The sequence below is a fragment of the Callithrix jacchus genome, chromosome 8 (assembly GCF_049354715.1).
Source record: "Callithrix jacchus isolate 240 chromosome 8, calJac240_pri, whole genome shotgun sequence".
Taxonomy (NCBI): domain Eukaryota; kingdom Metazoa; phylum Chordata; class Mammalia; order Primates; family Cebidae; genus Callithrix; species Callithrix jacchus.
This window is the reverse complement of record NC_133509.1, coordinates 64,959,259-64,971,711: the sequence shown is the minus strand read 5'-3', so window position 1 is coordinate 64,971,711 and position 12,453 is coordinate 64,959,259. Positions and strand designations below refer to the sequence as shown.

General features: G+C 35.5%; 2 protein-coding genes across 10 annotated transcripts in view; one reads left to right on the top strand and one right to left on the bottom strand.

The window, feature by feature from the left end:
• The window catches only part of G2E3 (G2/M-phase specific E3 ubiquitin protein ligase), a 57,519-nt gene that overhangs the window by 43,584 nt on the left and 1,482 nt on the right, over positions 1–12,453 (bottom strand). The gene's annotated exons all lie outside the window — the stretch shown is intronic.
• Positions 11,582–12,453, top strand: part of LOC118144910 (uncharacterized) — a 58,948-nt gene continuing 58,076 nt past the window's right edge. Inside the window, exon 1 of the mRNA XM_078333173.1 lies at positions 11,582–11,600. Coding sequence (XP_078189299.1) covers positions 11,582–11,600 — 19 coding nt within the window. The remainder of the gene's footprint in view (positions 11,601–12,453) is intronic.

Below are 12,453 nucleotides of genomic sequence, written 5' to 3'. Positions count from 1 at the left end.
TTGAATTTTATCAAAAGCATTTATAATAAACTTCAATTTACAAGAGAAAAATAACCCCATTAAAAAATGGCCAAAGGGCATAAACAAACACTTCTCAATAAGATATAAAGCGGCCACCAAGCATATGAAAAAAAACTTAACGTCACTAAACATTAGAGAAATGCAAATCAAAACCACAATGAGATACCATCTCACGCCAGTAAGAATGCCTATTATCACAAAGTTAAAAAAAAAAAAAAACAACAGGTGCGGGTAAGATTGTGGAAAAAAGGAAATATATGCTGTTGGTGGGAGTGTAAATTAGTTCAACCATTGTGGAAAGCAGTAAAAACCATTTTACCCAGCAATCCTGTTACTGGGTATATAGCCAGAGGACTCTAAATCATTGTACCATAAAGACACATGCACACGGTACGTTCACTGCAGTACTATTCACAATAGCAAAGACATGGAATCAGCCTAAATACCCATCAATGACAGACTGGATAAAGAAAACGTGGTACATACACACCATAAAATATTGTGCAGCCATAAAAAAGAATAAGATCATGTCTTTTGCAGGAACATGGATGGAGCCAGAGGCTATCCTTAGCAAACTAATGTAGGAACAGAAAACCAAATACCTCATGTACTCACTCAGAAGTGAGAGCTAAAGGATAAGAACTTATGAACACAAGAAGGAAACAAGAGACACTGGGGTTTACTCAATGGGGGAAGGTGGGAGGAAGGAGAGGAGCAGAAAAGATAACTATTGGCTACTGAGCTTAATACCTGGGTGATGAAATAATATGTACAACAAACCCCCTGTGACATGTTTACCTATGTAACACACCTTCACATGTATCCTCAAACCTAAAAAAAAGTTAAAAAATATTTAAAAAAAAAAGATGAACTATATTTTATTTACTAAAAGTGCATGTAGGATCCTGGACTGTATCCTGCACTGGAGAATAAAACTGCTTCAAAGGACATCATTGAGGCAATTGACAGAAACAATATATAACTGAAAGTACTATATTTACACTGTTTCCTGAATTTGCTATCTACACTTAAGATTATTTAACAGACTATCATTGTTCTTAGGAAATACTGAAGTATTAGGGGTAGGGGAACCAGATATATGCAACCTACTCTCCAATGGTCCAGAAAAGGGAAATTACATGCAAATGTACAATACCACAGAATGATAAAGTGAATGTGGCAAATACCAAAAAGTGGTTAATCTAGGTAAGGGCATATGTAGTTCTTTGTACTTTTCTTGCAACTTTCCTATAACTTTGGAATTATTTCAAAATTTAAAAAGTTTAAAAATAATTAAATTAAAAGTAATACAAAAGATTCCCCAAAAATTCAAGATCAAGACTAAGTTTGATGGTTAATTTTATATGCTACCTTTACCAGGCCATAGGATGCCCAGATAACTGGTTAAACTTATGTCTGGGTATGCCTGTGGACTATTTCTGGAAAAGATCAGCATTTGAACTGGTGAACTGAGTAAAGCAGATGGCCATCCCCAGTGTGGGTGGATATTATCTAGTCCACTGAGGGCCTGAATAAAACTAAAGGTAGGAAAAGGTTAAACTTGCTCTCTGACTGCTTGAGGTAGGACATCAATCTTCTGCCCTTGGTGTTCCTGGTTCTCAGGCCTTCAAATCAGGACTGGACTCTATGCCATCAGCTCTTTGGCTCTCAGGCATTCAAACTACACTGCTGGGCTTTTCTGGGTCTCCAGTTTGCAGACAGATAATGAGACTGTTCACACTATGTAATCATGTGAGTCAATACCTTATAATAAATTAATCAATCCTCCCCTCTCTTTCTCTACACACACACACATACACACACACACATACACACACACATCCTACTGGTTCTGTTTCTCTGGCGAATCATGACTAATACACCCATGCTACCTCAGACTAGTTATTACACTTCATGTGTTCCTACAAATTTGGAGATAAAAAGAAATACTCTTAAAGATTTGCTAGTTACTTTGGTTCACAGCAACAGCAAAGATAAAATGAGAAAATGTAAAAGCCATTAGAATTTTTTTTCATGAATCAATTATTTACATTCTAGGAAGTAATATATATATCTCAAAAACGTACACAGTGGTGTGCACCTGTGGTCCCAGTTACTTGACAGGCTGGGGCAGGAGGCTTCCTTGAGCCCAGGAATTTAAGTACACCTTGAACAACACAGTGAGACACCCCATCAAAAAAAGAAAAAGTAAATGAAACATCAGTATGAGCTTTAATAATCTTTAACTATAAATTACTACAAAAAGTAGCATGGCATAGTAGAAAGAGTAATAGGGGCATTGAAGGTATAAAGTTTACACTTTCCTACATGTTATATATGTTTTTTCCTGAGACCGCATCCTCAATTTTATCATCCACAAACTGGAATAGCTAATTACAAGTTAATGTAAGAATTAGAAACAACACATAAATGCCACAAGAGTACCTGGCATATTTAGGCAATCATCGGTAGTTTTCATTTAATTAAAAAAAACTAAAACTAAAATAAAAAGGATAATGTATCTTAACTGAGTTTATTTCAAGAATGTAAGATTGGATATCATCTGAAAATTAATGCAAGTAATATACCATGTTAATAAAATAAAGGGGAAAAAATGTATGACCATTTCAATAGATGCGGAAAGAGCATTTGACAAAATTTGATAGCCAATCCTGATAAAACTAAAACCAGAAACAAATGGGAATTTTCTCAACCTAATAAAGAGCATCTACAGATGTGCCTTAATTTCAACGTTGTACTGCAAGGCAATCTCAACAGATACAAATGTCAATATCCAATCATAACAAAACAGTAAAGCAAACTGTGGGTGGAATAAATTTTTTCAACCTAGTGAAGGGAATCTACAAATGCTCCCCTTAATCTCTGATTCAACAGTCTACTCCAAGGGAAAAGGAAGGCAAACTTGTGAAGGATGAAGTAGAACTGTTTTCACATATGGTCATCTACATTAAAAATCCCACCAAAACATTTATAAAAATAAGTGACTTTAGCAAGTTCTAATGAAACAAGACAAATATACAAAAACCCTCTGTATAACAGCAAGAATTACTCAGAAAATTAGACAACAATTCTATTCACAATAGCTAAGAACTTAGTGAAAGATATACAAAAAAGACTATACTTTGAAAAGCTGTAAAACATTGCTGAGAGAAATGAAAGATCGAAATAAATGGAGATAGACAATGCTCACAGACTTACTACTGATAAGATGTCAACTTAACACAATCCCAAACAATATCCCAGTACATTGTTTTTTTTTTCTTTTAAGAAATTTACAGGCTGATTCTAAAACATATATAAAAATGCAAAGGCCCTGTAATAGCAAAAGACACTTTTAAAAAGAAAAGTCAGTTGTCTCCAACTATTAGATTTCATGACTTCTTTTAGAGCTATATCAATCAAGATAGATATAGGAATAAAGACAGACATATAGCTCACTAGAACATAATGGAAAGGCCCAGAAACAGACCCAGACAATTGCTTTTCAACAAAGGTACCAAGGTAATTCATTGTATTCAAATGGTAGTCTATTCAATAAATAGTACTGAAATAACTGAATGTGTTGGGTGGAAGGTGGGGGGAAGAACATTGACCTCATATATAAAACTTAATTCAAAATTGGTCACAGGAAAAAAAAACCTTCTAGAAGAAAACATAGGAAATAATCTTCACGATCTTGGGTTTGGCAACGATTTCTTAGGGCACTGAATTATAAAACACTCTGATGAACTAAACATCAAAATTAAGATCTTTCTAATCAAAAGACATCGTTAAGAAAAGAAAAAGGCAAAATACAGATTGGGAATAATCACTGGCAAAACATATACCTGACAAAGGATTTATATCCATAATGTATAAAGAATGTTTACAACTCAAATAAAAGACATCACAGTAAAATGAACAAAATGGACAAGAGATTTGACCACTTAAAAAGATATAACATAGACAGCAAACAAAATATGAACATCATTCATCGTAAAGAAAATGCAAATAAAAATAGCAAAAAAAAAAACCACAACAACACCCACAATACTTAAGTCTCAAAAAAAGGAACTTGAACTCAATTACAGCTCTAAATACAAAATGTAAAGCTATAAAATTTCTAAAAAAAACACATAGGAGAAAATTTCTGTAACCTTATGTTACATAAGATTTCTTAGATATAATACCAAAAGCACAAGACAAAAAAAAATGATAAACTGCACTTAAAGTTAGTATCTCCTGCTCTTCATTTTTTTTTTTTTGTTTGACACTGGGCCTTGCTCTGTCATCCAGGCTGTAGTGCAGTGGCATGATCTTGGCTCACTGCAACCTCTGCCTCCTGGGTTTAAGCAGTTCTCCTGTCTCAAGCAATTCAAGTGTAATGGCCGAAAGACCATTACACTTGAATCATACATTTCTGTGTTTGAATTCCTGACTCTGCCTTGTGTCCAATGGAGATAATACTTATCTATTAGGGTTCTTATATGCAAAGTAGAAGTAGTAATTTGAGAGAGAGAGGAAAGGTAAAAAGAATTCAGAAAGATCAGAGGTTTCTGAGATCACGAAAGACCATGAAGTTTCTAGGTCCCTCCCGACTAGTAGAATAATTACAGGCGCACGCCACCATGCCTGGCTGATTTTTGGTGTTTTTTTTTTGTTTTTGTTTTTGTTTGAGACTGAGTCTCGCTCCATCACCAGGCACCAGGCTGGAGTGCAGTGGCACCATCTTCGTTCACTGCAACCTCTGCCTCCCGGGTTCAAGCAATTCTCCTGCCTCAGCCTCCCGAGTAGCTGGGACTACAGGTGCGCACCACAACGCGCAGCTAATTTTTGAATTTTTAGTAGAGACAGGGTTTCATAATGTTGGCCAGGCTGGTCTCAACTCCTGACCTCAGTTAATCCACCCACCTCGGCCTCCTAAAGTGCCTGGATTATAGGCATGAGCCATGGCACCCAGCCTTCTTTTGCTCTTCAAAAGTAACTGTTAAGGAAATAAGCCTCAAACTGAGAAAGCATATGCAAATCATAATCTGATAAGGGACTTAAGATCCATAATTTATTTTCTGAAAAACTCTTAAAACTCAGTAATAAAGGCCGGGCACGGTGGCTCATGCCTGTAATCTCAGCACTTTGGGAGGCTGAGGTGGACGGATCACAAGGTCAAGAGATCGAGACCATCCTGGCTAACATGGTGAAACCCTGTCTCTACTAAAAAAATACAAAAATTAGCTGGGTGTGGTGGTGTGCGCCTGTAGTCCCAGCTACTCGGGAGGCTGAGGCAGGAGAATTGCTTGAACCCGAGAGGCGGAGGTTGCGGTGAGCCGAGACTGTGCCACTGCACTCCAGCCTGTCGCCTGGTGACAGAGTGAGACTCTGTATCATAAAAAAAAACAAAAACAAAAACAAAAAAACGAAAAACTCAATAATACAGAACACATCAGTAAAAAATGGTGGAGCAAGGAGCTCTGTGTACTTCCCCAGAAACACAAAAAAACCTAGCAAAAAAACTCACAATCAACAATGTCTCAACAGAGAATGTTAACAAAGAAATAGAAATGATAAAAAGGAAACAAATTCTGCAGCTGAAAAGTACAACTGAAATAATAAATTCATTACAGAGCTTTAATATAGCACATTTGAGCTGGCAGAAGAAGAATCAAACTTGAAGACAGGTTAGTCGAACTTGAAGACAGGTTAGTTGAAATTATGCAGTCTGAAGGGTAGAAAGGAAAAAAATGAAAAAGAAACAGAGCACAAGAGACTATTGAAACACTATCAAGCATAACAATATATGCTTTATGGGAAGTACAGGGACAGGAGAAAGTGGAACAGAAAGAATGTTTGAAGAAATAATAGCCAAAAACTTCCCAAATTTCATGTAAGACTGAAATCTATACATTTTAAGAAGCTCAAGATCTTTAATCAGGATAAATTCTAGGAGATCCACATTGAGACACAGCATAGTCAAACCAACAAAAGCAAAGAGAGAATCTTGAAAGGGCAAGAGAGAAGTGACTAACACATACAAGAGATCCCCAATAAGTTAAGAGCCAATTCCTCATTAGAAACCAGAGAGTGCCAGAAGGCAGTAAGATGATATATTTAAAGTGTTGAAAGACCGAAAAAAACCCAAACCTGTCAGCAAAGAATCCTATACACCGAAAACTATGTCTCAAAGGTGAAGATCAGTACACATACTCATGGGGGGCAGGCAAGTAAACAAATATTTCACACACATGCAGTGAAGCCTCATGGGGTGGTGACACTATAACGTAATTGTGAACGATAAATAGCAGAAAAAGTATTCCAAGTACAGTGTGTGCAAAGGCACAGCAGTGTGTGAAAGCATGGTATGTTTGGGGAAATGTCAGAAATTTATTCTGGAAATTGCTCTTGCTGATTCTGCTTTTTGGTTAGATTATATAAATCTCCTTGAATTGGATAATCAGATAATAATATAATGCCCCCCCTTCACCAGCTCGTCCTAAACCTGCCTCAGTGGGCAGGTCTTATTCCAGTCCTAGCCCCTACCACTGACCAAGTCAGGCTCTAAATAGCCCAATCCAAACTACCCTTCTTAAAGCAGGTGGCATCTTTTTACCACAGTTCAGGCAACAAAGGTTGTTCTGTCACAGCTCTCACAGGACCAGGTCTTCTCCTGTCTAAAAAAGAAGGCCTTAATTATATTTCAACAGGACAATTTATCTGCTACCTTATGTGACACAGCAATTAAACTGTAAGAGTCTAGACAGGACCCAGGCCGAGGAACACGGCAGAAAGAACATTACACTTGAATCATATATTTCTGTGTTTGAACTCCTGATTCTGCCTTGTGTCCAATGGAGATGTTAATACTTACTTACTAGGGTTCTTATATGCAAAGCAGAAGAAGTAATTCGAGGGAGAGAAGGAAGGGTAAAAATAATTCAGAAACATCAGAGGTTTCTGAGATTAAAAAAGACCATAAAGTTTCCAGGTCCCTAACTGTTAACTGTGGTTATCCCTGGAGAGAGAGAATGGGGTAGGTAGGGGCTTTTTCTTTTAATTTCTGATAAATGTTGGCATTGTTTGAATTTTTTTTTTTTTTACAATGAACATGATTTTCTACCTAAAATATATTTGGCATATATATTATACCTCAATAAAAAGTTTCTTAAAAACTTATATTCTTTGGAAAATCATCCAGGAGACAGACAAGAATGGTTGTTTCTCAGAAGTACTGGTGTAGACCTGAAGTCTAGAGTGAAAGGAAGACTTTTAGTAGATCTGCTAATGGGACACCAGACAGTGACTCGAAGCCATATAAGGAAATAAAAACACCAGTAAAGGTGACTACAGAAGTAAATGTAAAAGCCAGTAGTAGTGTTATTGCACTTTTGGTTATTCCCTTTTTCCTATATAATTTAAAAGAAAAACTCATAAGATAATTATAAAGCAAAGTTATTGGGCACATTATGCATAAATGTAAAATGAGCACAAAATATAAAAATGTAATTTGACACAATAATATTTAGAAGAAGGATGAGATATACAGAAGTGTAATTTTTGTAAACCATGAAATCTAAATGGGTATTAATTCAAACTAGGTTGTCACAAGATATTAATTGTGATCCCCAAGATAGCCATTAAGAATATTACTAACAAATATGTACAGAAAAGGTAACGAGAAGGGTATCAAAATGGTACACTATACAAATCAATTAAACAAAAGGGAGTAATGAAGGAAATGAGGAACAGAAAAGATATGACATATAGAAAACAAATACTAAAATGGCAGAAATCCTCCCTTAACAGTAATTAAATATAAACGAATTACACTCTCCAATTAAAAGGCAAAGGTTGACAGAATGGATTTTTAAAAAATCCATACATATACTACCTACTAGAGTCAAGCTATAGATCCCAAAACACAAATAGATGGAAAGTAAAAGGACAGAATAAGATACTTCATACAAACAGTAATCAAAAGTAAGCTTGGGTATTTATACTAGTATCAGACAAAATAGGCTTTAAGTTGAAGATTGCTATAGGCCTCAAAGAAAGACATTAAAGACTAAAAAGCTCAATCCATCAAGAAGACAAGACAATTATAGATACAAACCCACCTAATAAAGGCCCCAACATATATGAGGCAAAATTTGACAGAAATGAAAGGAGAAATACTTTAGATTTAACAGACATATACTGAACACTCCACCCTACAACAACAGAATGAAACATTCTTCTCAAATGCATGTAGAACAATATCCATGGATAGACCACATTTTAGATCACAAAACAATACACTTTAAAAGACTGAAATCAGCCGGGCGCGGTGGCTCAAGCCTGTAATCCCAGCACTTTGGAAGGCCGAGGTGGGTGGATCCGAGGTCAAGAGCTCGAGACCATCCTGGTCAACATGGTGAAACCCCATCTCTACTAAAGATACAAAAAATTAGCTGGGCATGGTGGCGTGTGCCTGTAATCCCAGCTACTCAGGAGGCTGAGGCAGGAGAACTGCCTGAACCCAGGAGGTGGAGGTTGTGGTGAGCCGAGATTGCGCCATTGCACTCCAGCCTGGGTAACAAGAGCGAAACTCTATCTCAAAAAAAAAAAAAAAAAAAAATCAACTTGAAATGGATCAAAGACCTAAATGTAAAAGAGAACTATAAATCTCCTAAGTGAAAATGCAGGAGTCAATTTTCATGACTTTGTATTTGGCAATGGTTTCTGAGATGACACCAAAAGCACAAGCAACAAAAAAACCATAAATTGAACTTTACCAAAATCTAAAACTTGTGCATCAAATGACAATCCACAGAATGCAAGAAAATGTTTGGAAATCATATAACATGATAAGGGTCTAGTATCTAGAATACATTAGAAATGCAATGCAACAACAAAAAGACAAGTAATCCAATTTAAAAATGGACAAAAGGTCTAAATAGACATTTCTCCAAAGAAAATATTCAAATGGTCAAGAAGCACATGAAAAAATGCTCATCATTACTATTAGGGATAAGTAAATCAAAGCCACAATGAGATTCCACTTCATGTCCACTAGGGTAGCTATAATAATTATGCTTTAAAAGTAAAGAGTAAGTGTTAATGATAATATGGAGAAAACAGAACCTTTACATATTGCTAATGGGAAAGTAAATGATCCAGCAAAGGAGGAAAACAGTTTGGCAATTCCACAACATATTAAACAAGATTACCATATCACCCAGCAATTCCACTTAATACATACCCAAAAGAATTAAAATATTTCATTTCAAACAAAAACTTGTATACATATGTTCATAGCCACACTATTTACAAAAGATATCACTAAATCACTACATCACAAAGAATCTAATTATACATCATTGGTAAATGGCTATACAAAAAAAAGTGGTATAGCTATACAATGATTACGTGGCTATAAAAAGGAATAAAGTACTGATATATGCCGTAACATAGCCACTACATCACAAAGAAACAATCTAATTATACACAATTGATAAATGGCTATACAAAAAATGTGGTACAGCTATACAATGATTATGTGACTATAAAAAGGAATAAAATACTGTTATATGCCAATAACATAGATAAACCTAGAAAATATTAAGTGAGAGAAGTCAGACATAAAAGGTTACATATATTTTGGAAATAGGTAGAGATGATGGTTGCATAACATTTGGAATGTACTAAAAGTCACTGAAATGTCCACTTTAAAATGGCTAATTTTTGACCGGGCATGGTGGCTCACACCTGTAATTCCAGCACTTTGGGAGGCTGAAGTAGAAGGATTGCTTGAAGCCAGGAGTTTGAGACCAGCCTGGGCAACACAGTGATATCCTGTCTCTCCAAAAAAATAAAATAAAACTTAATTAGCCAATCTCGGTGGCATATGCCTGTAGTCCTAGCTGCCAGGAAGCTGAGGTGGGAGGACTGCTGGAGCCCAGGAGTTGGAGGCTGCAGTGAACTATGATTGTGCAACTGCAACTTCAGCCTTAGGTGACAGAGTGAGACTCTAATTATTTTATAAAATTAATAAAAATAAAATAAATTTTATAAAATAAAATTACTAACTTTATAAATGTGAATTTTACCTCAAAAAAAGGCCAAATGTACACCTATCATATGATGCAGCAAAGAGAAATAAGACATATGTCCATTGTACACAAAGGTTCATAGAAAGTGTATCTGTAATAACTAAAAACTGTAACAACAAAAATGGATAAAATAAACTGTGGTATACTCATAGAGAATACAGTTACTAAAACTCATTGAACTATACCCCTAAAATGGGTGACTTTTATTGCATACAATGTTTATTAACAATTTTATTTAAAAAAAAAAAAAGATATGTTTAAGATAAAAGGCAACAAAGTTACAAGTTTATAGTAAGTTATAAATATATAACTAGTCCTCAGGGAACAGGTGCCATCCTCTCCCCTGCCCCACTCCGCCACCCAATGCGTCCATATGTCCATTTTCATGTTTCTTCATGATTCCACTGCCATAGCAATACTTAAGACCTTTTCTGGCTTGGCTTCCAACAGTCTTGTGATATCCCAATCCCAATATTCAAGAAATCACATGGTCTAGCCTGTATCAGATATGCAGCTCTGATATAAATACCTGTACCACTTTTGTTGGAGAAGTGGTATAGGATAGGATCATATTTAGAACTCTATGTTCCTTAGACCAACCCTACCCCACTGGTTGTCAGAATGATGTCCCTACATTGTTGGGCAGGTTTTTAAAAGAAAAGCTGTAGGCAAGGAGATTAGGTAACTGTCTTAACTGTTCAAACTGAAAGGGAAAACTTTTCTGTTTTTTTCATTCCCTAACATTTTGAATTAAGATACTTTTTATTACACCTAAAATATATCAATCTTATAATTTTAAAAAACTGCCAAGAGGAAATTAAATATTTAAAAAATACATTTAAAGTTACTAAATCTTTTGGTGCTTCAGTTTCTTCACCTTAATATAGAGACAATTAAAATGGCTGTGAAGATTAAGTGAGAAAATATGTATAAAGCATTAAAATTCATGAATATTAACAAATATTGCTCCGGATTTTTTTCCCACTTGAAATGTCTTCTGAGCCTATAATTTCAATACTTATTTTTCCATACTGTTTATAAACCATATGCTATCACTAAAATCTCTAATAAACTACAAACAATCACACACTATCACTTCAGAAAAAAGCCAAGCCTTAAAAAAAAAAACTGAGTCATTAGCACAAGACAAAATGTGTTAAATTGTTAAAATAACAAGTACTCACTGAACATATACAGTTTCAGATTATCAGGACACTCACTGTTCTGCACTGTGCACTGCAGACATAAATATTAAAAGGACAAGGGCAGTCTTGCCCTATGTATTTATAAGCAAATTACACTGAGGAAGAAGCACCACCTGGTGAAGTCTTTAAACCCATCTGGGTAAAATCTTATGTGGAAATAAAAAGGTCAACGGCTAAATGTGCATAAAATGTGATAAGACATAGATTTGGAGAATTCTAGTAGTACTGATGGAACATCAGCAGATTGGAAGAGAGTGGCGGAATACTACGAAGATGTTCCTTGGAAAGAGAAGTTGGTACCAGACTCTGAAGGGCTCTGTAAAAAGAAAAAAGGAAAGCTAAGAAATTTGGATTATATATGGTAGACAATGGGAAGCCATCAGAGATTTTTATGGAGCAACATCTGGAGGGAGACCGCAGAGAGGCAAAAAACATTACCTTTTTTAAAAAGCATAAACTTTTGAGTTAAATCTAATTTCTGACTGTAGTTCCAATGTGTTAGTGTGTGAGAACAAATTACTGAGCCCCTCTTGGCCTGTTTTATTTAAAGATAATAACTACCTCAGCGATATTGTAAAGATTAATGAAAGAATGCATGTGATGCGATTTTTACAGTTTAGTAACTATGTAATTGGAGACTATGTACATTTGCTCGGTGCCACACACTATTCTAAGGTCTTTGTATTTTTAACTCATTTAACCCTCACAATACTCCTACAAAGTAGGTACCCCCATTATATGGCAGAGGGAAATGAAGCAGAAAGGTTAAACAGCTTGCCCAGGGTCACCAGCTACCACATCAAGTGGTGGAGATGGGATTCAAAACAAGGCAATCTGGCCCCAGTTTCATGGCTTTAATCAACACATTATAATGCCTCTCTAGGAAAGATCAAATCAGTGTTTCTAAATCTCATACAATTTTCTAACCTTTCAGTTAAATATGCAGACTCTTCGAAATGCCATCCTCCAGACCTACAGATTCAGAATCTGAGATTTGAAGTGCAGGAATCAGCATTGAAAAAATCCTTCAAGGTAATATATACACAATAAATTTTGAAACTCACTGATTTAAGAAAGCAAAAACTCAAAATAATTCAGGTAGAAAAAAAGAAAGAGATTAAGATATAGAGATCAACTCTTAAAAA